This window comes from Lepeophtheirus salmonis, chromosome 1 (genome assembly GCF_016086655.4).
Source record: "Lepeophtheirus salmonis chromosome 1, UVic_Lsal_1.4, whole genome shotgun sequence".
Lineage (NCBI taxonomy): Eukaryota > Metazoa > Arthropoda > Copepoda > Siphonostomatoida > Caligidae > Lepeophtheirus > Lepeophtheirus salmonis.
In genome coordinates, this window is record NC_052131.2 from 39141363 (window position 1) to 39166583 (window position 25221).

A 25221-nucleotide genomic window follows, 5' to 3' on the forward strand; every position below is an offset into this window, starting at 1 on the left:
TATACATAGGTACTTCATTTATTCTATTGATTTAGGTTCAAAATGATGAATGTAAATGGCAAGGTGAATAAATACATCGGGTAGGTTACCCATCTTCAAAGTATAACTAACACTCATCTACAAAAAGAAAAAAAAATCTGGCATGGATTTTAAGAACAGTTATGCACTAATTTGAGGTTGCTAAATTTAACTTTGATATTATATTTTACCTATCACATCACGTTTTTGTGCTATAGGTTTATTACCATGAATTTATAGAAAAATTTAAACTTCTATTGAGTAGTGTAGACGAAAGGACGGATTATATGGTATATTTTTAATTCAGTCTTCCAACAATCTGGAGAATATCTTTTTTTCTTTGAACATACATTCCTTCCTATTCTTTATTATACGAAAGTTAACAAACACATTTCATCTTGTATAGTAGTACTCGTCCTCAGGTAGCCTGTTATTATTGAACTTGGAGTTATTTATGGTATTTACCCTGTTTTCGTTGTTGTTGTGAAACAGTGCCTGTGATTGGTAAGAAATCTTTATCTACCAAAAAAGTCTGCTTAACTGTTGTCCTCAACACTGCAGGAGAATCGAATATCGAAACCTGGTACAATTCTAAAATATGAATTTTATAAAAAAATATTATCCTAGAAATATGGTAGTACTTGGAGTATGGTAGACAATATAAACAGTTTGAGAACCACTGCGTTAGATCTATATATTTTATGATAAAATCAACTCTCAACACCGATAAGGATTTAAATCAGTAAGAAATACGATATGTAGTTCTAGTGAAAATGAAATTCCTTTGCTGGATCTAGGAAAAAATTTGAATTGGGAAAAGCTTCCCCTAGGATGATTACCCTTGAAAAATTTCGCCCTGTTGAAAGTTTGCCGTGGGTAAGACTCGCCGGGCAGAAAATTCGCCTTCTTTTATTTAATATTAGCAGTAGTAATAGCTCGGAGTTTTTAGGCATCAACTTACAGACACACCTTGCTCTAATAATATAGGTGATAGCTCCCCAACAAATCTTCAATGTTGATCTCCGTTTTTCATGAGCACATTCCTTCATAGTTACTCAATACTTAGATGTTTGCCTCTCAAGAATAAAATAATAATAATAACTACTTCATAATTTTTTTAAATACGATTTAATGTGCTTGAGAGTACTTTAGTTCGTTGTTAACTTCATATAAAGTCAAATTCATCTTTTAAATTTATTTCCCGTTTTTTTTCTTTTCTAATATGAGTTGACCTAAACGCCTGCAATATTTCATTAATTTTACATGTTTTTATGTAATTCTAAACAAATACCTTTTTTTTTAATATGACGCTTGATTGTTTAGTTATTACTAGGGCTGGGCATCAAGCGAGTCTGTGTAAAAAGTGGAAGCGAGACATATGGTACTATTGATTAAAAGTTACGGGTTTAGACGATAGAATATCACGTGATGCTGGTATAAAAATGAGAATCTTCGATATTTCATATTACTCTAGAAGAGGGAATATAAAAAGTAGTTATAATGTACACATTCAGGAATACTTGATTTACATCGTGAAAATCATGAAAAAACTTCCAAATTTTTATAGTAAAGATTTATTAGCAAATATTAATAAAAGTCGCTAATATGATATGTCATACAATGAACAGTCAAAAACTTATGACTATCACTTAACTCTTAGCAGTAGAATACTATTAAATTTAGACATTCTGTTTCCAGTCTCTCCAGTTTTTTAATTAATTCTGATACCAGGGGCTGACTAAATAACGCAATATTCCTAGATCCCTTTCAGGACGGACTGCATTAGGATACCTAATACGGCAAACTATTCCAAAAGTTAAATTTATTTTTACATGTGCCCGTGCTGATTGTATGTTTTATATGAAGTGTAGAAATAAATGTTTAAAAAAAATTAATTACTAGTAAATTTATAAATTAAGGTATTATAACGTATATTTGTGATATTAAGATAAAGAAGCATTATTAAAATAAAAAAAAACAATAAAAACGATTAGTTATAGTGAAAAATATGAATTATAAATTTTAATAGTAGCTATACACAGAAAGTGAAACAAATTAATAATAACAAACGACACTAAAAATTACAAATGGATTCAACAAATTATTAAGGACAAATGTAAATTATAAATATACAAAAATAATGAAATATTTTTATACAGGAAAAAATATAGTAATTATGAGTAGAAATAAAATCCGTCTTTTTTCTATCATACTTCAAACTCCATGTAGAATCCTCATTTTTCGTCATCTAAGTAATTTGTAAAGCTAAGAAATGAAAAAGTAAATTAATATGTTCAGTATTTAAAACGACATATACTTATCTTAAATAAATTGTACTTCATCATGTTAGAATCCATAAAGCATACCATTTGAAGCTAAGACCCCCTTTGGGACCATTCATATTGTTGTTCTTGACCATATTACTGTATTTAGGAATAAATGTAATTTATTCTTTAAAAAGTTATTTCATAAATACTTACTCTTACGAATCTAATATTTCAATATTCTATTTTATAATTAGCTTATTCTTGACACTTGATTCTTTGAAGAGATGTTAGCACAACAATAATTCGAGAAAGAATGAATAAATAAGAAAAAAGGGAAAGTCTACCCACTTTTTTCCTTTCCTTACCTCAAAACAGTAATTTAATTGACCAAATAGCTCAGCTTTAGTTATTACTTTGATTAAGGATCTACACTCAAAAATGACATACTTTCAACATGGAAACTTACATAAATACAGACATACTTAGCTTTATTTAATGCAAGCTGCAGTAACTGGAATTACCAGAGTTATTAAGCGTCGACGAAGATACAAATTTTGCTTTAATAATATAAAAGATAACTTCACAACAAATCCTTTGTGTTACTTTCCGTTTTTCATGACCACACTCACACGTAGCTTCTCACTTCTTTCCTCTGGATTAAAAAATAATAATAATTACAGCTTCAGAATAATAAAAAAAAATTATTTGATGAGCCACTTTAGCTCCTTGCTAGAAAAGGAATTTCACTTCTCCGGAATTAAATAATAATGATAGGAGTCTAGCAATTCACTTTTCAGGTTGTTTTTTGTTTATTTCCCTCCTTTTCTTGCAGCTAATCTAATAAAACATCATAATGGATAAGTGAACGCTACATATATTGATATATACAAAACCGGATTGAACATTTACGTCTGCTCATAAATTGAGGGAGAGTAACCTTGAGGATTTGTCACGGAGTTATAACTATATGTCCATGCTGGAATAATAGTAGAATTGAGGATCGACATTGAAGTAATTCTGGCCTACGTTTTGCTATTATTAAAATTGTCGAAAGGATCGAATTATATAATAGTGACGTCATTAGGGGTACCTGGAGAGGGGGGTATACCGTGAGAGACAAAAACTTTTTTTAATACTGCTTTATTTCATCGGATGGAGTTGTACTCATTGTTTATGATTAAACATGAAGATTTGCAACTAGTCCAACTGACCCAGGAATTGTCATTGAAGTCAATCTACGAGTAGGGGAGAGTGAGGATACTTGTTATGTAGGAGACACGTTACACTGCCAATGACTTGAAAATGTTAAGTTATCTAAGAACCCTGTTCTTATACAATTGAATTTCTTCCTTTGTTCATCAAATCAACATAAAACCCAGGTTGACTAATGCTTACAGTTATAGAGAATTTCGACATTGAAATTTTTGACAGTAAAAGTAAACATTTTAGGTAAGTGTTTGTCGATATTTCTTTCTATTATAAAATATGAGATTTTAATTCGATTTACTTTCTTAAATATCATAGTCTAGCATGTTGTTCAATTAATCAACATGCTCGTAATATATTAATCGTTCCAATATTCAGTCCTTTATTCTAATTCAAACACTTTGGAGGATACTTGTTACTTCCTATTTTTATTATATATACTCGTACTATATACTTATATGCGTATATATAAATATATTATAGTTAATTATGTTTTGTTTTTTGTATAATTTCATGATACACTTTAATTATCAATCACAGTAAATAGTAAAAAAAAAAATATTTTTTAAATTTTATTATTAACTATCCTCTGTTTCTGTAAAGGTTTTATTTGTTTATCTTATATATGTAATTATAAGTATTTACTTTATGCTGACAAACTGTAATAAAAAAATAAAATAAATGCTTGAGTATAACCAATGACAGTTTCTACATGTTTCCTCCTGTTGTAACATGTCTAATCCTACCCTGTACCATGTCTCTTCCTGGTGTATCAAGTATCCTACTTTTGGTTAGTTGCAAAAACACCAATAAATGGTTATTAATTATTGCACTACATCAAAAATACTCTGGAATTATTTGTCTAACTATTAACTACCTATGTCATGTTTCCCAGGCGTTGAATGATCTTTTAAATTGTGAAACTTATATATGATTTGATGTAACATGTATCCTCATGCTCCCCTAAATCATGTATATTCCCTGTTCTAGGAAGGAACAAGCCGCGAACCTACGTACAATGAGTTCAAAAAAATAATTTCTTTAGTGCGCGTTTTCTTTGAGCTACGTAACTTTTTTAAAGTTTTAGATTTGGAAGGGGTAAAATTTGATCAAAAAACCTTTTTTTCGTTAAATAGACAAACTATAAAAATTCCGCAAAAGCCCCTATGGTTCTGGCACTTCTGCTTAGGTTTCAATAACAAATTTATGATTAAACTCTATCATGGTACCCCATGTTCCTGCCATTGCTTTGATGTGTGCATAATAAATGTCAAATGTGTGATAATTACGTATGTATTAATATTTTTATACAAGTACAGAACCAACAAACAACACGACCTCCTTTTTTTAACTTGCTACATTACAAAAATAATAAGCGACAGAAATGATTTTTTACATATATGTATTTAATCGAATGATTTATTGTTACTCGATTAATTTCTTTACGATGCATTAAATATATGTCAGTAATATTTATTGCTTATTTTGTTCCACGAGGAGTGAGTAGTAGAAGAACCGAAGCTCTTACCTTCAAATATCCTAGTTACATGAAGAAGTCCCATCCTCTGCAAATTCATTTATGATTTTCATGATGAGAGGGAATCTATATTCAATTCATTAATATCAACTACCATTAATATGTCAAAAAATTGATCAGGTTGATTTGAAAAAACAAACAAACATTAAAAGCTTGGAAAGATGCACTCATATGAAATTCCTCATTCTAAAATTAATAAAATTTCAGTACTTTTTATATTTATTTCAAAATATGCTGAAACAATTTGTAGCATGGTGCAATCTTAAACTATAAAAGGTAGGTACTTTTTAATGTATGTATTAGTTGGAATGATGGTCTGCCACTTACCATGACGAAGGAGCAAAGTTTAAACACACGCTACAAGGCCGATAGTTTGTTTGAGCGTAACAAAACTCAGAAGGAAGCTGCCAATGATATTTGAGTATCGATTATCACTGTAAAAAGGTGGCGGGCCAAATACAAGGCTGTTGAGGAGCTTCAAAATAAACCTGGTAGAGGGAGGAAAAATAAACTTTCAAGAGTTGTAAAATCGCCATTGTAAAATCCCTAAACAAAAGACGTCAGCCTACCAGGAAATTGGGTGCAAAACTGACAAAGAATGGTCATCAGGTGTACAATGACATGTTAAAAAAAACACAGTTGAGGGAATATCTCAAATGTCTTCTATATAAGCCCCAGCTTAAGCGAAAATTAACCTAAATTCAAAAAGAAAACTCTGAAAGAAGAGAAGACAATTTGGCATTTTGGAGTAGAGGAAGGTTATATTTTCTGATGAGACTGCCTTATGAGCTACAGAGCATCGAGTGAGTTGCATATTATGGCACGACGGCCAATTTTTACAGCCAAATATAATATTGAGAACATCCTATCAAATCCTCCTCTGCCAAGAATACAAAGGGGTAGAGAAAATAGATCAACTTTGAAGAGGAAACTTTTGCCTGACATGTCAAAGGCAATTTTTCAGCGAGAACGTACTAATGCTCATCACTCCTAATTGGGAGAAGATTCACTTCAAACAAACTTGGAATCATTTTAGTATAAATTTACATGGCCTATCAACAGTCCAGATTTGTCTCCAATTGAAAATCTATAGACTATTGTCTAGAATGAACTCAAATCTTTGAATCCAGCAACAAGGGAAAAGTCTTTGATTAAAAAGGTGAAATTGAACTAGCCAAAAATAAGTGCGGGGGGTATTTCAGATAATTTTTATTTAATGTATGCCAGAGCGCATAAGAAAGTGTATAAAACTCAAGTGTGGTTACATAGGCAAATAAATTCATGTGTTATTTGAAGTCCGTATTGTTTTATTTACTCTTTCTTAAGGTATCATCAATTTCTCAACAAGCTGTATTCAGAGTTAAATCACAAACTACAATCTACACTAATCAAATGCAGAGGTTGGAAAAATTCATAATATTAAAGGTCTAGAAAAAGTGAATAACGATCAGATCGGAAAACAATTCGATCTCGGACCAAGTCTTAGCACTTGTTTCTACCTAAAAATCTTTTTCATCAACTTTCTTTTCCATAGTATTTATTTTTTTTCATATGAAATGAATATGATTAAAAATATATTTGGGATTCATTTTTCGTATACAAAATTACTAATATATTAGTAATTGTTTCCTTTAGAAGTATCTTTAGCTCCAAAAATCTTTATACAAAAAAAAAATTATTTAAGTTTTTTATTAATTTAAGAGTTCTGTTCATAAGAAAGCTTTATAATACAGTATAGTCCTGAATTAGAGTTCCATCAAACAAATTAAATAACTCACAGATCATGATATGTATGAGAATATATCTTATTCAATGAGTTTACTCTTTTTCTCAACAACTTGATGAATACGCCTATTCACTGACTTGCAGCTACCACATAATTCAAGTCTCGAGTTTTGATTGTGTGTTCAAGTAGAGTTGCAACTAGCAAGTTTTCAAAATATAGACTACAGTAAATGTTGCTTTGTAATTCTCGAGTCCATGTCCTCCCCTCTGATCATAAGTATATTCAAATTTTGAAATAATCATCAAATCATTGTCACTCGAATCTTCTTCAACTCTGGCCATAACGCAAAATAAAAAGAAATACCAAAAACAATATATATTTTTAAATTATACATTGAATTTTGATCAAAATACACTCAAAAATGATACTCAAAAAATTTAAATGAGAGTTGGAAGACTTTGGTAAATCGAAATCGAACAATGCATTCCCACTGAAAGTCTTCAGGATCATATTTTTGAAAAAAATACACAATGGTTAAAATTACTTTTTATTTTAGAAAAATAGTCCTTAAATTTTTTTAATTAACCATGTATACTGTATTGTATCTCAAAAAATCAAACTATATAATTATAAAAACGGAGGAAAGGGAGTCATATTCAAAAAATTCAGATAAGTAAATATATTAAATACGTCATGTACAAGTTCGGATTTTGTGGCACATTATAAAGTTCATTTGCCTGTAGTTCCTGTTCGTTTATTATAAAAAAGGAATAAAATGTTAGAATTTACTAAAAACTAGATAATCAAAATGAGTGCTAATATAACTAAATGACTCGTTGGGTACGTTCAAGTTATAATACGGAATATTTTGTCCTCTATTTCATTATTCCTCATTATTATAAAAATTGATGGTACGCAGAAAATTTGGAATATTAATTCAGTTTTATGAAGATTCAAATTTAAAATGACGAGTATCAAAGTATATTAGGGATTATAGTTTAAAAAAAAATTCGATCTACTTATTATATAGCTAAATTCCATCATAGCTGGATCCACTGCTTCTTTGTATTATGAGTTTCTGAAAACTTTTAATAATGATGCTATCAAAACTTTAAAACTGAATGACATTTCCACTTAAAACACCAGAATACATTTGAATATCCTGAAAATATATACTTTGAAAAACTTCCTATCTGATCCAACTTTAAATATAGTTCACTAAACAGTCCTAATCAAATATACAATAAGAAAATAATTAATCAAGCTTTGCATGTTCTCCGTCGTGTGAGGACATAAGAACTCAACATTCACAAACTGATATTGTTAAGCAAATAAAAACAAAATTCGCTCTAAAACGCAGAGTTATCAAGTTTTACGCTTTACCAATCAAAACTTTGTATAATATCTTATTTAAGACCATAATTTTTCAAATGAAATCCAACCACCCCAGCCATAAATATTACAAAACAAGGCACAATTATTAGTTAACGGCACGTTTAATATTTAATCAAGAGCCAATAAATATTTAAAAAAAAATTTTTATTTAAAAATTTGAGAGCACAGTTTTGTTATTAGTTGGAGTTTCTTTAAATGACTCACAATGAATAGTGTAAATACTACTTATGAAAAAAATAGGTGATTACAGGCTTGAGTTTTGACATCATGATGTAAGATTAAAAATCTCACACCGAACTCTTTTCAAAACTAAAGAGCCATGAAAATGTGTGTTACTTAATTCAATACATTTCAAATTTAAAAATAATAACTACCTCATTTAGCCCATGAGGGTACCATAAGGGTGATAATTTTGATAAAAATACAAAAGCGTGCGAGGAGAAGAGAAGAAATACTTATGGCATCATTGATTAAATAATATATCTTCTATCAGGAACATTATCGTTCCTGCCTTTATTATTCAATATCAATATAATATTAGATACTGATAGTCGATAGAGAACTGAATAAAATGCCTAAAATAACGTCGCCTTCTGTCTGAATTTCTGGAAATGGAGGCCCAGGAATTTGGAAAATACTTACCGGATGAGAAACAGATGACTTGTCGGATTTATCGATATAAATGTGCCTTTAGTTCCCTGTCTAGAATTACACGCCACTCATTATCCTCATCTCATATCAAGAGTATGGATATTCATCTATAAAATCAAGTTAATGATGAATACATCAAGGCAGACTTTGACTTTGATCTCACAAAGATGCTTATTGCATGTAATATAACCTTATCCATTGATAATCATCCTACGTTCAAAAAATTTATGGAGAAATACACGAAGTAAATTCTTCCCTTCCCGAAGAACCATCATTAATTAATGGAGGATGTTGGTAATTATGTCATTTCTAGAAGTACCCCCATTGTCAATTGTGAAGTTAAGATAATATTCAGCATGTTTAGAGTCATCCACATCAAATTACGCAATGGAATATAACAGTAAGTATTCATTTAAAAAAAAATCTAATCATAAAATATGATACTATTTTAGCTAAAATTATCAAGAATTATGATACACAACTCATTAAATGGCAAAAACAAGTGCTTAAATGGTCACAACAACGGGAGTAGTAGCTTTGGATGGTTTGCAACTAGTTTGTCGACATTCGTTTCTTCACTTAAAGACTTGGGTATGATCATTAGGTTTTCCAATATTACATAGTCAATAAATATTACTTTTTCATCACTTAAGGATTAGCTATGGTTGATAAGTCCCAAGAAATGGTGTTAAAAAAACTCGTAAAAGGCAAAAACAACTGTTTAAATGGTCAAAACAACGGGGTAGTTACATTGGGTGTAACATTATAATTATCAATTGTGCGTATCCTTCATGATAATAGTATGTTGTTATACATGCATAAATAACGGGGGGAAATCTTTTTTGATGCCCGTAATAAGGAGTAATATCGCCGGACATTACTACATAATTAGCTTTTGCACGAAATCTTTACGATGGATTTAATTCTAACATTTTTTTATTAGTATGTTTATTGTCTAATTTTATGATTTTGACATTTACTTTATTATTAATAATTATTTAGATCTCATCCGTTGAGATATATCTATCATGTGCACAATTGTATATAGCAACTTCCACATTATGAAAAAAGGGTGATTACCTTTTTGATTAAAATCCACGTCTGGCTTGTGTTTAGCAACTTAAAGTTATGACATATATAACTGGATTCCGATGTCAGAACAAGAAAATATTATTTAGATCAATCTATTATTTCAATATTCTGTATTTATAATTTATTGTTATTATTAGTTATATGATTACAATTGTTTAATTTTGTATATCTAACATAAATGTATGATGGTTTATTTTTTATTATGTAGATTATATTTAATTTAAGCCTTCTTTTTAAATTTGGAACTTGTAATATATTTTGAAATACTCTACTTTGTCGTTTCATTAGTTATTATTCTGAGCATATGGTTCATAATGAATTACAATTTAATGGAGTGTGACGTTTTCTAATCTACTGTAACGGATAAAAAACGTCTAAGTCAATTATACGTATTATATACATTTTTCTAATATATACTTCCGTTATACCCTCAAAAATCCTAATAAAGCAGGCAGCGGATAATCACATCAGTATTTTAAACAATGATACCATAAGTCTTTCTCCCCCCCTTCTCCTGGCACGCGTTTTTCTCTACAGAATTATTAACTTTACGGCTATCCATAATGACTACACTTCATATGTATGGAGTAAACATGTACGGGTATTGCTTCAATTTAAAAAAATTGCAATATATACAGGGCAGCAGGAGCTTCTGTTGAGTCATCAAAGATATTTGTAGCCTTGTGTTGTCATGTTGTTTCTTATTCACCATTGATGACCGTTTCTGTTCAGCTATTAGCTTCAAACGGTCGAGTTGTTCACAGTAGAGTGAAGAATTGAGCGGGGGAAAAAATCATTCGAAACACTGGTGTGCAATACAAACCGAAAGTATATCGGCTCTGTATACATTGCAAATTTTCATTGTCACTTTTGACGCATTTTTGCCTTTCAGGTAGTAAATATATGGATAATTTCTTCCATTGAGACCCCCATACTCGACACAAAATAATTCATGACTGAACCGGCCAAGCGCAATGCTGACTGAAAAGTGTTTGTAGTATAGGCTCACACCTTTATAACGCTTTATCTTATGACCTAATGAGTCCCATAATGAAATAAATGTAGTTAGTGAACAAGAAAAAGAAAAAAAGGGCGGGTAATACGAAATTATTTCTTCCTCAACCTGTTATATTGTTTTTCCCTCGATACAAAATAAAACATGGGAATTTCTATAAAAGTGATAAAATTGAGATTGCGTCCTTCTTTTTATTATGAACTTGGGCATAAAACGGTAAACTTCAAGATAATAACTAACTTTAGTATCAAAAATGTAAGTAAGAGGCTTTAGATGAAAATAAGTTATAAAAAATATTTGTCCAGAAGTTGTTTGCAATATATCGTTCGAAAATAGTAGGCACAATATTTTATTAATGTGCCACTTAATGATTGAAACTCTCTATACTTTCCAAAAGTACAGTTTCAGAGGTGGTGCAAGACTTATTCACTACATGGTATGACTCCTACATGGCATTACTTTCAATTTATTATGCAATCTTTGACGTCAGTAAAAAAGCTTTATCAGATGAATTACGATAATATAATTAATTTATACATTATGAGATGTACAGATTGCAACCTACAAACTTATATAAGGCTTTTTAATTTAATTTGACTCTCTGTAATTTTTTACTTGTATTCATGCATTTTCTGTCCTTGATTTTCAATTAAATGTCTATTCATTTTTGTCATATATCAGTGATAAGGATTTATTTCTATTTACAAATTATTGATCAGATTTGAATGTGGTTAGATTAAGAGAGCCTTTCAATGACCTAGTTTGATTTACTTTATTAACAAAGCTATAACTTACAATAAATATTTATGAACTATTTAGGTTTTTCCAGTAAATGTAATCAAATAGGTTGTTAAAAGTTAAATATTTATTACTGTTTGGCATACATGCATAAAATAAAATTGTACAAAAATAAAACAACGAACACGACCACACAACGGGGCATTTGTGCTACTGCAGTAGATTATGAAACCTAGTTTACATAATTTTTTTAATATCAATCATAGGTAATAACTAATAATATATTAAATTGTATAGAGGGAGCCACATAAACCTTATTCATAGACATACAAAAGGGAATTTTGTAATGACTAGTACTTTTGATTAATTAATTAATTGTCCATATGAAAATTAAAACCCCTAATCAATTCAACGATTTCGAATAAGGAATTAAAGCCCTAAGAACTCCCTCAATGACTAAATGATTAAATCTATGGTGATTTACATAAGCCCGACAATCTGCTTGCCTCTTATATCATAGGAGCAAACCTAAAGTAATTTTACTCTCTCACTAACAACTATTTTTCTTATAATTATTTTCAGAAGGACTCCACTGATTTTTGACAGATAACCTAGCTCATTGAAAAATTAACTTCCCAGACATAATACCCTTATGCCAACCCTTGTAATTAAAAATATGAGAGTTATACTCCTAATATGAACCTTCATTACATAAATAAAACCCTACCAGTATTAATAATTTCTAAACTATACAAATTCTTACTCTGCCTTATTATTTCCTCCTATTATGGTTTGGGTATATATATACTATTTAAGGGGAGAGGGGTAATGGCAAAATACTGAATAAATTATTAAACACATTGTGATAAAAAATGGTTGTATTGATAAGGACCTATTCATTAATTTGTACTTTGGTGATGAAGAAGTAACAAAAACTATAAATTTACTTGGAAGGTAGATATTTCGTAACAAACTTGATGCCTTCAGCGTACTTGGCCCGGGAAGAGAAGTCTAACAACAGTCTGAATTTATCTGTAGGTGATGGTGATCTCTTATTTTAATGAGAGATGCGTAGAGATTTGGCAGCGATTATTTTTTAAATGTCGTTCACGAAAGAGTTAACTATGTTCATGGTCTTGGATGAAACACTAGTATCGGGGTGGACTTGTTTCAAGACTATGTAAATCTAGATGGTATAGCATTCCTTCCTCTTACTGGACATTCTCTTTCCATCAGTCTTGGTTATATTATTTTGGGATTTTCCCGCCTTCTTGGTGCCTCTCTATTAGACTCTCATTTTAATATATTTTTGAGTGTATTTTCATCGAAATTCAAAAAAATATATTGTTTTGGTATTTCCTTTTATTTTGCTTAATGAACAGAGTTGGAATAGATTCATCTGACCATGACTTGATGACTTGTCCAAAACTTGAATGGACTTATGATCAGAAGTGAGGACATGGACTCAATAATTTTGAACAAACTTGACCTGGAGTCTATATTTTGAAGACTTGGGAGTTGCTATTCGACTTGAACACATAATTAAAATTCGAGACTTAGCTGGTGTAGTAGCTGCAAGTGAGTCAATAGAAAAAATAATTTTATATTAAATATCTGCGAATCAATTTTCTTTAAAATAATATTTAAATTCAAACTTGGGCATTTCTATGTATATTAATAAAACAAAGTTTCTTTGTCCGTGGATGCCTCATTTATGAGTATTTAAGCAAGAAAAACTTAGTAAAAGGGATGTGTAGGTAAAGTTCAGAGTGGCATACTAAGAAAGAAAAGAAAAGGGGAGTACAAATCTATTACTGAGCGGAAAACTGAAGACAATAACTGAAAATCCCTCAACTGTGAGTAATATTATTACGTTACAATTTCCTCGCATTTTTTAAAATTCAATCTAATCTTATAAGAAATGGATCGAGAGGATTGGAAAGGTCCCTCCTTACCCCTGGGAGATAAATAACTGAGGCCCTCTTAAAATATATTCATCTCCCTCCTCATATTGTCTAGTGCCATGGGGCTAGTGTGGGATTGTCAAAAACCACCACCACCAATACATCCAAGGAACCCCTCCAATACCAAAAAATAGTTTAAGCCCTCGATTTGCAAATTGAAAACCGTATTTTTGCTATGTTTTACGCCATTTAACTGTTTTTTTCTTATGGATACTACGTTACATGTAAATAAAATTATTCAATAGTCATATGAATAATTACTTTTTCTTTAATTTTGTAATGGGTTCACTCAATTTTAAAAATAACTTTCTTGTTAAAGGATAGAGTATCTAACTTATTTCTGTTGGAAATAATTTATCTAATCCTGTGAATAAATGGTAACCCGAGGGCTTGGAACTATTTTTTTTTAAATATAAGACGGGTTCCTTGGATGTATTTCATGCTTTGGCGGTGGTTTTTAACTGTCCCCCCTACCCACAGGACAAGGGCCAATCCGAGGGCGGAGAGTATTCAACCATATTTTAAGAGACCCTAAGCTATTTATTTCGCCTCTGCCTCCTCCTCCTATATTGCAATAATATTTCTAACACTTGAGGGTACTCCATAGAGGATGGAACAAACAAATAGATTATATATTTGTCATAAATAATATCAAGGGAATTTATAATTTGTTTTTATTCGACTTGAAGTTTGATCAAAATACGGGTAATTTTCCTAACTGGCAATTTTACTCCCCCACAATTTTCTTCCGAGCAGTTTTCATAGTACCATATCAAAATAATAAAATAAAGTTTGTCTGTCAGTGTGTTGTCCAGGCCTAATAACTCCGAGCAATGTCGTGTGTATTAATCACTAGTCACATTCCAATGTTATAAATCTTTCCATGCAGGGCCTTACCCATTTTTAGCCGAATACCACCTCTGCAGACAATTGCCCAATTTTTATTTCCCACAATTTAATATCTTTATAAAATCATAAAAAAGACACAAGAATATTTTATTTTGGCTAACAAGTAAAATTATTTTCAATAGTAATAGTAAAAACTATTAGAAGATCTTCTAAAATATTAATATAATTAATAGAAAGCATTACATTAGAAAAATGTCCAAAGATAACTTTTAATATAATAGATATTTGATATAGAGATGATGAGTTATTTTCAAAATCATTTTTTGCTTTATAACTAGAGTCAACGTCCATTTTCCAAAATTTGCTATTATGAAGAGTTATTTATCAAGAAAGGGTATATTGAATATTTATTGAAAATTAATTCTTGTTGAATATATTTTCCCTTTATTTTGCTCACTTTAATGACTCAAAAACTCCAACAGCCTTTCAGATCCTGACTTGTTGACTGTCTTTTATTCTTAATTAACAAATAATGATTCCGAAAGGAATCATTACACATTGATTCTTACAGTAGTTAAATACATAAATCCATAATTTAAGAAATAATTTAAGGCTTTTATCATACATATAATTTTGCTTTTCGAATGTTTTTTGACATGAAATTTTAATTGGAATTGATCTCTAACCACTCGAAACTTGATAAAGTTGTTTAGTTATTATAAAATGACTGAGCGATACAAGATAATAACTGATAAAGGATATTGCTTCGGAGACAGTAGGAGTCTCCTCGAGGACAATCTACACTTTGTCAGATCACCTGAAGTATAACTGATATACAATTTCATCAATTTTTTAAACTGTTTGTGGGTGTACTTGTTATCATGTTATTATATGTAGATAAAAGGGGTTTCGATATGTATGACTTATCAATAACAGAAAGGGGAAACAATTGGTCATGTAATTGATCAATGACACACAAAAAAATAAATGACAGTGGGGGTAGATATGCTTAAAAACATATAAGTAGGTCAAAGTATTACTTAATTTCTTAAGTCATTACTTCTATTTCAATTATATGTTAAATATCAATAAAAAGTAAAAACTAACAGGTTTGCTCAATATTATTATTTACACTAATTGCCTTATTTTAAGGGCTCAGTAAATCACCGTACATTAGTTAAGTACTTTAATGCGGATAAATAAATAGCGATGCTAATGAGTTCCATTTTTTAGCTCACCCATTTTTTGGGATTTGGTAAACGGAAGAGTGAATTGCTAAACTACTATAACTATTATTTAATTGCGGAGAAGTGAACTTCCTTTTCTACTACAGGGTGAGGAATCAAGAATATTTTAAAAATTGAAAAGCCGTTTTTGCTTTAATATTTATTTCATTTTGTGCCATTTTTATGGCAAACTTTTGAAGCAAAAGTTGGTCATTCAACATTTTCTATAATTTTTATTCACTATGTCCCCCTCCATTCTGAATGATGGCTTCAATACGGAGACGACAAACAGAAGCACGGCTTGCCTTGATAAAGTCCGAGGACAAGTTGTTCCACTCCTCCCTGAGTACGGCCTTTAGGCCATCAACATTTGTGTGAGTAGTCTTGTTCTTTTTACCCTCCAAGACGTAGCAAACAGCGAAGTCTATGGGGGTGCCGTCGAGTGTGAATAAACACTAGAAGTCTGCAGGCCAGAAGGGAGCCACGTTCTCTCTGCAGAAATAATGCACCTTATTGCACGTGTGTGCTGGGGCACCGTCTTCGGTAAACACATAGTTGTCCCTGGGGAACAAGTTCTTCAACCATGGCAAGGCATGGTACCTGAGGACCTTGTAGTAGACGTCCGTGTTGACGTTCTCGTTGGCCTAGAAGAAGTATGGAGGTATCTTGCTACTGTCGGACGCCACGACGTTGAGAACCATGAACTGAGCTGAATATTTGGTACTGAAGGTTCTCTCTACCTGAGCTCTTGATTAAGCTAAAAATCGATCATTTGTCTTACTCATAACAGCGTCCACTATGAAGATCTTCTTGCCGGAGATCCACTTGTGCGCGGAGGAGATTGCACATATTTTGCTTTTTGCTCAGACATTTTTGATTGCACAAAAACAAAACAAACATTCAATGTCAGCTTTTTGTTAGTTCTTTCGAATGGCGCCAAGTATAAATTCTTAAACTTTTAAAACTGAGGCTAGACGGCCTCAAAGATGATTCTAATTTTTGATTTATCACCCTGTACATACATTTATCAGAGTTAAATACGAAACAGGGTTGAACATTTACGTATAAAATAAAAGACAGAGAGTAATCCTGAGGATTGGTTGCGGAGTTATAATTGTAAGTTCTTGTTGGACACCGAGTAAAATTGATATCGGAGTAATTTTTGCCAATGTTCTTGTTTATTTCCTTCTCTCCTCCCCTTCGTTACAGTTGGTTGTAGCTGATCTAATGAAACGTCGTAGCGGATAAGCTGTTCTCCTACAAGACATTGCTCAAATTGCATTAAAATCGTTTTTTTCTTTTGAAATAATGATATAATTATTCTCTTGCCTCATATCATCAATTTCTAACAAAAAACAACAACAACAATAATATACAATATCCTTTAGGAAAAATGGCTTTAAGGCAAAAGTACCAAGTGCGCTTTTGGCCTTATCAATGTTGTAAACCAATATATTAAAGAGGATGTCAAGAAAAAAAAGGCAGGGAAAAATGGCACCGGAAAAAATGTCAAGGAAAAAATTGGAAAAAAAGGAGGAAAAGTGTGTAAGTTGAAAAAATGGCAATATTCTTTTAAACTGATATAATAACTATCACCAATATACTGAATATTACTTTACAAGAAAAATAAACAAACACAACAGTGGTTCCAATGGAAGAAGTGCTAATCACTTAGTTCTTCATTATCAATTATAATATCGTTAGACATGATGGAGGATTATTCATATTGGACAAGACTCTGGGATTGACGGACAAGGATTTCCATAATACTAGGCAAGTGCAGCGATTTCCACTTCATTATGATCCAGGATGTGTCAGAAGAAGAGGTAGTTGACTGTGGAGCAAAAAACCACCGAGAAGATTCGGGCAGGTTGTCAAAGGTCGAGTCGTTGGAGAGTGCGAGGAAAACTGTAAAGCTCAGTACAGTTGGATCAATCTGAAATTGCAATAGAACGTCTTCCTTACCTTCTTTATTGTGCAAAGAGAACAATACATGCTGTAACTACGTTTGTAGTAAATAATAATGGTTTTCAGTGATATTTATCAAAGAATATGAATATTACACTCTATATATTCATTCATTTCAATTTAGAATAAGAATCCGGCTCCAACTTCATTCACACGTAAAACAAATATTAATGTAAATTCCTTTCTCAATGTTTAATTCTATCAATTAATGCATTTATTCAATAAATGTAAATACATATGTAATGGCGACAGAAACGGTTCTAAAAAAAATGTATTTGACACTCATGTAATTATTTAATTTAGGTACGTATGGTTGGGGCCAACTCCATGGGAATGTTTCAGACCCTCAAAGATTTGAGGGTCTGTATTGTATTTTAAAAGTTTGGCATTTGTGTAACAGTTTTGTCTATTTAACTCTAGCTTTACATACCTTTCAACTACAGAGAAATAGAATCTTTTTTTATTTCTTTTGATCATGGTGGGTATTAGTTCATATCTGGTGAGCTTCAATACACTAATAATATTTTAAAGGCCCTTAAAATGTTCGTTTTATGAATAAAATAGATATGATCAAAATTGTGATTTTGATCGTTATTTTTGGCTTATGATATTTAAAAATGCTTTCAATTAATTGAGATCAAATATATATCCATGGGAAAAATAAAAAAAGTCACCAAAGAGGAATTAGATAATCATAAAAGTTACATGTATAAAAAAGTTGTTATAAAAATGAATTTGATACATTAGTTATTATTTTAATTTTGAAGTATATCAAACATAATACATACAGACAATTGGATAAATGGAGTGACCCCTTTTTAATTTAGATGTGTTTTTCATATTCTTAGATCAATTTTCATTCATAAAAGACAAAAATACTTCGATGTTCTCTAAGAATTAGGACAAAAGAAGAGATTCGAGATACTTTATCCTCAACAAGAGATGCTCGAATTCTAATATCTACCGGAATGATGACAGATTGAAACTGTATCTGAAGATGAAAACCAATATAAGCCTTAAAAGAGTAGAGTCGACTCCTTCCTTGGGTGGGGGATCTTATCAATCCATATTACCAATTGAATAGATTCAAGAATTGAAACTATGAAGGTATCCTTTGACGGAGAGGTTGGAATTTAAATATTTCAAATATATGATTATTTATTACAAGGTCATTATAAGATATTGAAACCATATACATTAACATAATTTTATTCTGTTTGCTTGCACAGCCCCATAAGATATAGGATCACTAAAGAAATAAAAAATCGAACAAAAATCTTAGAAGATACTTATTTTTTGAAAAGGGCTTTTTTTAAAATAATACATAGAATAAATTTCGATGATATTCCTTATCACTATGAATGATGAATAACTTAATAACTTTTTTTAAAGCATAGAGTGTTGTTTTTATCATTTTTCACCCTCCCCCCCCCAAAAAAAAAAAAATCGAGTTCAAAACAAGATACAGGATCAAAGAAACCACCTCATTAATAAGCAAAATACACTTATTTATAAACTTTATTAATTGTATTTTTATTGGTAAATTTTTTAACAAATTCTTCCATTGTTTTAGACTTGAAATCGGATCATGCAACCAGCACCTGACTGAACTGGGATATAGTTTTATGCCCAGCCACATTGCTTTCGCATAAGTAAAATAAGAATAATATCACTGAGGACCATTATTATTTATTACAAACGTAGGTACATATTCAAATGTCATAGTATCATACTAGAAAAATACACTTAAAAATTCGTTGAATAAGTCACTTTTCATGGTTTTTATAATTTGGCTCGATACATCGGAAGTATGAATTCACAGTCCTAGAAGGTTTATGAAGACTATTGCAATCTCAGATTGATCCAACTGTACTGAGCTTTACAGTTTTCCTCCCACTCTCCAACGACTCGACCTTTGACAACCTGCCCGAATCCTCTCAGTAGTTTTTTGCTACACAGCCAACCACCTCTTCTTCTGACACATCCTGGATCATAATGAAGTGGAAATCGCTGCACTTGCCTATTACTATGGAAATCCTAGAGTCTTGTCCAATATGAATAATCCTCCATCATGTCTAATGATATTATAATTGATAACAGATAATTAAGTTTATCAGCACTTCTTTACTTGGAACCATTGTCGTGTTGGTTTATTTTTCTTTTTCTTAATATGTATTATATTGGTGATAGTTATTATACCAGTTTAAAAGAATCTTACCATTTTTTCCCTTTAGTCACTTTGCCTTTTTTTTATCTTGCCATTTTTTTCGTTGAACTTTTTTATACGTTTGTAAGTCACACTAGATCCTAGGTCCAGAGCGTGTAACAAGTACAATTTACGTAGTGTTGAGTTTTGGTCTGTCAATTCTATACCGGTCTGAGAGAGTTATGGCTTATGTTGGACTCAACTAATTCTGTTTATTCAAAAGTAAATATTGGTATTATTTAAAATTCGGTCTAGACCGATTTTATATCAATATAAATGACGTCATATGTGTTTTCAAATTGTGAACCCAGTACAATGACGTCATACGATATTTAAATAGAGATAGCTCAGAGTAACTTACATCTTGTCGACCCTCCTGGAATACGGGCTCCGAATTCGAGCATCTCTAGAGATGAATTATCAAGTTAAAAGTATATTCCTTTGATTTCCCTAATCTTCCTTCGGTTCTAACTATTGGAGAAAACAGAAGTCCACTTAATTCTGTCTTAAAGAATTAAGAATTGGTAAATTAAATTTAAATTTCAAATTTTTATACGAGTTGATTTTAGTTTGATGGATATATATATGGATAGATAGATTCTGAATTATTCTGAATATTTTATGTATACAGTATTTGTTCTAGTACATATTGTGTACTTTTTAGATTTTCAAGGTTATCCAGTTATTTATAATCAATGTAAGATCTTTGTTTAATATAATGAAAACATCAATGACGGTTAAACTAGAAAGAAATCAAATCTTTTATTAAAGATCAGTTCAGAGTGAGACCGAAAAATATTTTTCCACATTCTGAGACTGCGGTCTGGATTGAATAAATCACTTATGACCAAACCGAAAAAAAAAAATCTTTGCTATCAGTATTAATAGTAGGTATGATATATTTAGTGTGTCAATATAAAAACAACCTTGAACAAAAATAGTAATATTATTAGTTAGGATAGCCAATAATTTGAGCTATAGTTTAAAACCTTTATTGGATTTAAAATAGTAAATGGGCCCCGATAGGGGCCTTTTCAAATACAATGTATAAATGTGTCATTCTTTTATTGTGACAATCAATTTTGTTAATTTAAGTGCAATTTGCGATTTACTCAAAGGATTAATAAGAATAATCTGTTGATAGAAATTGACGATAACTATTCTTCGAAGACTACAAATACATACTCAATTTTGAGAAAAATGAATGAAGCTTGTACGTTTCTTTACGGGCCAAATATATTATGAGTTTATAATCTCATTTTTTAGGAAAAATTACTTGCCTTACTATTGATAAGGATCAGTAAGTATTGGTTCTACATACACCACATAATTATGCAATGTATTGAATAGACTTTAATAGATTTTTTTATTTAATATGAAAGTGATGGCATTTCTAAAGGAAAGCACATTATATATCTGACAAAAGATACAACCAAAAAAAATAAAGTCTCCAATATAAATCTTGTTTATCATATTATCAAATTTCCTGCCTATTATCAACTTTTTCTATGAGATTCAGATACTGATGCGTAGGAATTGCTTATAATATACAAACATATTTCATACACTGAATAACAAAAAAAGCTATGGTCATAATGTGAGGGAATTACAAGAAAGCAACATACGATTTTTTTTCGTAAAATTAAGTCGATGTAAGTTTACTATTCTATTATTTAAATATTTTAATTAACCCTCTCTAGAGTGTGCAAATTAGGCTTGATTATTATCACAAAAAATAATGTAACTATAATAGTTGGTACAGCTGAACATAATGGGGGTGCCTTTGTAATTATAAATGCAAGGAATAACAACAAGTCTTGTTATATTTGAGTTGAACTAAACTGCAAAAAAATCTTAAATTTCACCAAAATTGTTCAAATTCGCCAATTAAATTGGAGTCAATTTTGTTTTTAATTAATAGAATATGGCTGTGCCTTACATGGAAAGTATTTGTTATCTTGTCCAAAATTTGTTTCCAAGTTGTTCATAGATATTTCATATAGCTAATGTCTTTTGCTTCTCTGTATTAGTTATAAACTGTTTCTTCCAGGATCGTATGCTCTTGACTAATATTTAAATATTGACATGGCGTCGAAAGATTGAAAATAAAATAAGAATAATAATTAAAGATCAGCTGGTTATGAACCAAATCTTACCAACATAAATTTTAATGCATGTTTATAATCTGATTTAATGCGTGTCATCTTTAAGAGGCCATTGTGGCTTTTTTTAAGCCTCTTACTTTTAAAAAATACATTCAAATGAAACTAGAGATTCTAAGCGAAACGGGTTTCTTTGCAGTTTTAAGAGCTTCTGTCTAAAAGTGGTAAAATTTTGTGTTCTAAGAATAGTCTTGTCTTTTCTTATGAAACAAAAGTGGCTAGAACTAGAAAAACTTGTTTTTCTCCTTTTGTGTTTTTGAAAATCAATATTTTTATAAGAATTACATACAGTTAAACCATCAAACGTGGTGGTGCATTAACATGTAAAAAAATCTTGAACAAAAATCAAGTAAAGGAGAAAATCCCAATTTATCTTTTTACTTCGTATATACAACATACAGAGCAATTATTCATAGATATATTTGAATCAATCATAGGCTATTTATAATAAGATATAAGTTAGAATAAATATTAAATCAAGTTATAATTTAGAACATATCATTTCAGGGACAAATATTGATTTGGCCTTTCAAATAAAAGCTATGAATCTATCATTAGTTTATTGTGACAATCAATTTTGGCTAATTCATGCACAATTTGTGGCGCACCCAAAGATTTAATAAGAATAATTTGTTAATAGTAATTGACGATAATTCGTAGACTACTATTCAATTCTAGCTGGCTTTTGTGTTGAAGGGTGACAAGTATAATTTTGACTGGCCTTATAATACCAATTTTTCAATTTTACTAAAGAATATAAGTAAATTTAATTTAAAGTGTTTTATTTACCAGACAGTATATATCTAATTCTGATGCACTGATAAAAAGTAAATAATACATAGTATCAATTCACATCAAACCCCTCAAGGTTTTCACCCCAACAACTCAGATTAAATTTAATGTACGTGTAGATTTTTATGTGCCAACTCCAAATCTTTGTTTTACAATCAAATGATTGGTTCCTAAGATATGGATAGTCATGTCTTATGCACCTGTGATTCAATTTAAACAAACAAAGTAATTCTGAAAATCATAATATGTAAAAAAAGTTTTTATTCTTATCTTATTATTATACTAGTGGTAGTACTTGGCATTTCTCAGATTTATTAAGCGTAGATGAAGAGACAAGTTTTGATTTAATAGTATAGAAGATATTTCCCTTATAAATCCTCAGTGTTGCTCTTCGTTTTTAATTAACACACTCATACACTCTTACTCAATACGAAGATGTTCTCTCTGTAAGACTGAAACAATAATGATCACAGCTTCAGAATTAAAAAAAAAAAACCTTCCTCAAAGGTAGCCAACAACAAAAAAACTAGTGAGTTAAAAATGCTAAACCCTAAAATTATGAAGGAGTGTGATCAGAAAAGTGTCTGACCTCTAGTTAAATATGGCAGTACTATTAAATAAAAGCTAGTAACATCTATTTAGCATCTGTTTACAGTTATTCACTAAAGTTTCAGTCATTTTGGACGTACAGTTGTTATATAACAGTCGTTTGAGTCTGGGGCCTCAAAGAAGACGATTTACAATGTCTTGCATGCATAGATACATCGTAAATCGTTTTCCTTGATGGCCTTATGGGACAATTCCCTGCATAGGAGCGATGCTATTTCAATCCTCTTCTCTTACTGTGTGATCAAGAGGGCGACTAGGACAATGTTTTTCTTTGTAAATGACAGCTAATTATGTGTTCTACACCATAGCTTATAGGAAACTTGTTAAAAAATGACTTTTAACCTTTCATAATTTGCATAATAGATATGATTAAATAATACAGGCTGATCTGGTACTATATATATCAATGAATGTTTCCTCCCTGATGGATCTCACTACAAAATAATTATTAATTAAAAAAAAAAACGTAGCCAGTGTCTATAAAAACTTCAAAAATATTTTATGATTAAGATCATAAAATCCTGCCATCTTTTTTCCGAATTTGATATTTAGAGATTCAATCATTGATTTTTTTAATTTATGGAGGTGTTTTATCTTTTTCTATAAAAATAGTATACTCAATATTTGGTTTTCAAATTCATATATGTATTTTGATTTACAATATAGCATTAAAAAAATAAAAAAAGATGAGGGTTTATTTTCAATCGCTAGAAGTAGAGTTAAAGCTCATAGAATCATCGTGAGAGAATCCATAGTCACATTCACAATCCCAATTATTTGGACCAGAGCATTTTCCGTTGCTTCCTCCTCGTACGATTTGACAATGCATGGAGCAAACTTCATTAGCGACACAAAGATAATCACGATCCAAATAAAATCTTTCTCTTGAGCATTCGCAAACGTTATTCTCACAATTACCTATAAAACAAAATGGAAAATGCGTTTTTAAATATTATAATGTAGGTGTGTTAAGCTAATTAACAAACCCGTTTGCCTTCCAATGACTTGGCAATAGCCAGCACACATATAACCAGAAGTTTTTTCTTCATTATCTGGTTGACAAATGGACTCCTGCAACATTTCGTTAACGCAAACGCAAGCTTTTCCCCCGTTTTCATTAGGAATGCAAAGACCAGTTTTATATCCTCCAAAAAGGCATGAGAATGAACAAATACTCTCTGATAACTGACAACGGAGATGGTTACTTGGGCTTTCCTCCTGCATTGTTTCATTCATGGGAAGGGATACTCCTATTTGAATGCAAATGAATAATAAGTAAAGAGATGATGAACTTTGATATTAAAAAAAGGATTTACCGCTTTGGATTGAGATTATCCCTAGGAGTAAAACAATGATAGGCAGGAATTGAGATTGAAAATAACCCATCTTGATAACAATGTACAATGTCAGGTTGTTATTTTAACTGAGCGCTTCAGATGCAATGCTTTTTATAATATAGGAGTACATACCTATATCTTATAAAGGTGATTTTTTTTTTCGGAGCAAGGTATACACGTTATGTGGTGTTGTTCATCACATAACGTGTATACTTTGCCTCGTTCTGCAAGCTATCAATTCATATCTTATGTACAATGTAGGCTCATTTTTGCAATAAATAGGTAACTAAAGGAGCAGTCACCTCAATACATAAATTATGAAAATAAAATAATATGGAAGGGAGAACTCAGAGTAACTGTAACCCTTTGTTATAAGCAAGGTTAAGAGAAATACAAAGTTAGACCATCATGTAATCGGGCTTCCTAGAATTTTCAATTTGATGTATTGTACCGACTAATGGGT

At 30.7% G+C, this 25221-nt stretch overlaps 1 protein-coding gene and 2 long non-coding RNA genes across 3 annotated transcripts; 1 reads left to right on the forward strand and 2 right to left on the reverse strand.

The window, feature by feature from the left end:
• Nucleotides 1-1924: 1924 nt before the first annotated feature.
• Nucleotides 1925-3027, reverse strand: LOC121128326 (uncharacterized). The gene is made up of 3 exons (XR_005868142.2): nt 2768-3027; nt 2499-2711; nt 1925-2441 (listed from the first exon to the last, which is right to left on the reverse strand). It is a non-coding gene; the product is annotated as an uncharacterized lncRNA (long non-coding RNA).
• Nucleotides 3028-8472: 5445 nt separating this feature from the next.
• LOC139907635 (uncharacterized) lies at nt 8473-10163 on the forward strand. The gene is made up of 3 exons (XR_011784361.1): nt 8473-9200; nt 9253-9391; nt 9454-10163. It is a non-coding gene; the product is annotated as an uncharacterized lncRNA (long non-coding RNA).
• Nucleotides 10164-24044: 13881 nt separating this feature from the next.
• LOC121128242 (uncharacterized) lies at nt 24045-24898 on the reverse strand. The gene is made up of 3 exons (XM_040723827.1): nt 24738-24898; nt 24408-24671; nt 24045-24339 (listed from the first exon to the last, which is right to left on the reverse strand). The coding sequence occupies exons 1-3, from the start codon at nt 24805-24807 to the stop codon at nt 24122-24124; spliced, it is 552 nt and encodes a 183-aa protein (XP_040579761.1). The 5' UTR covers nt 24808-24898; the 3' UTR covers nt 24045-24121.
• Nucleotides 24899-25221: the final 323 nt, after the last annotated feature.

What these genes read in the sequence shown, in the direction of transcription:
- LOC121128242 (XM_040723827.1), bottom strand. Translation starts at nt 24,807, where the DNA reads ATGGGTTATTTTCAATCTCAATTCCTGCCTATCATTGTTTTACTCCTA. An exon ending in GATAATCTCAATCCAAAGCG is followed by an intron (nt 24,672 to 24,737) that starts GTAAATCCTTTT and finishes GCATTCAAATAG; the next exon opens with GAGTATCCCTTCCCATGAAT. An exon ending in AGTCATTGGAAGGCAAACGG is followed by an intron (nt 24,340 to 24,407) that starts GTTTGTTAATTA and finishes TTTGTTTTATAG; the next exon opens with GTAATTGTGAGAATAACGTT.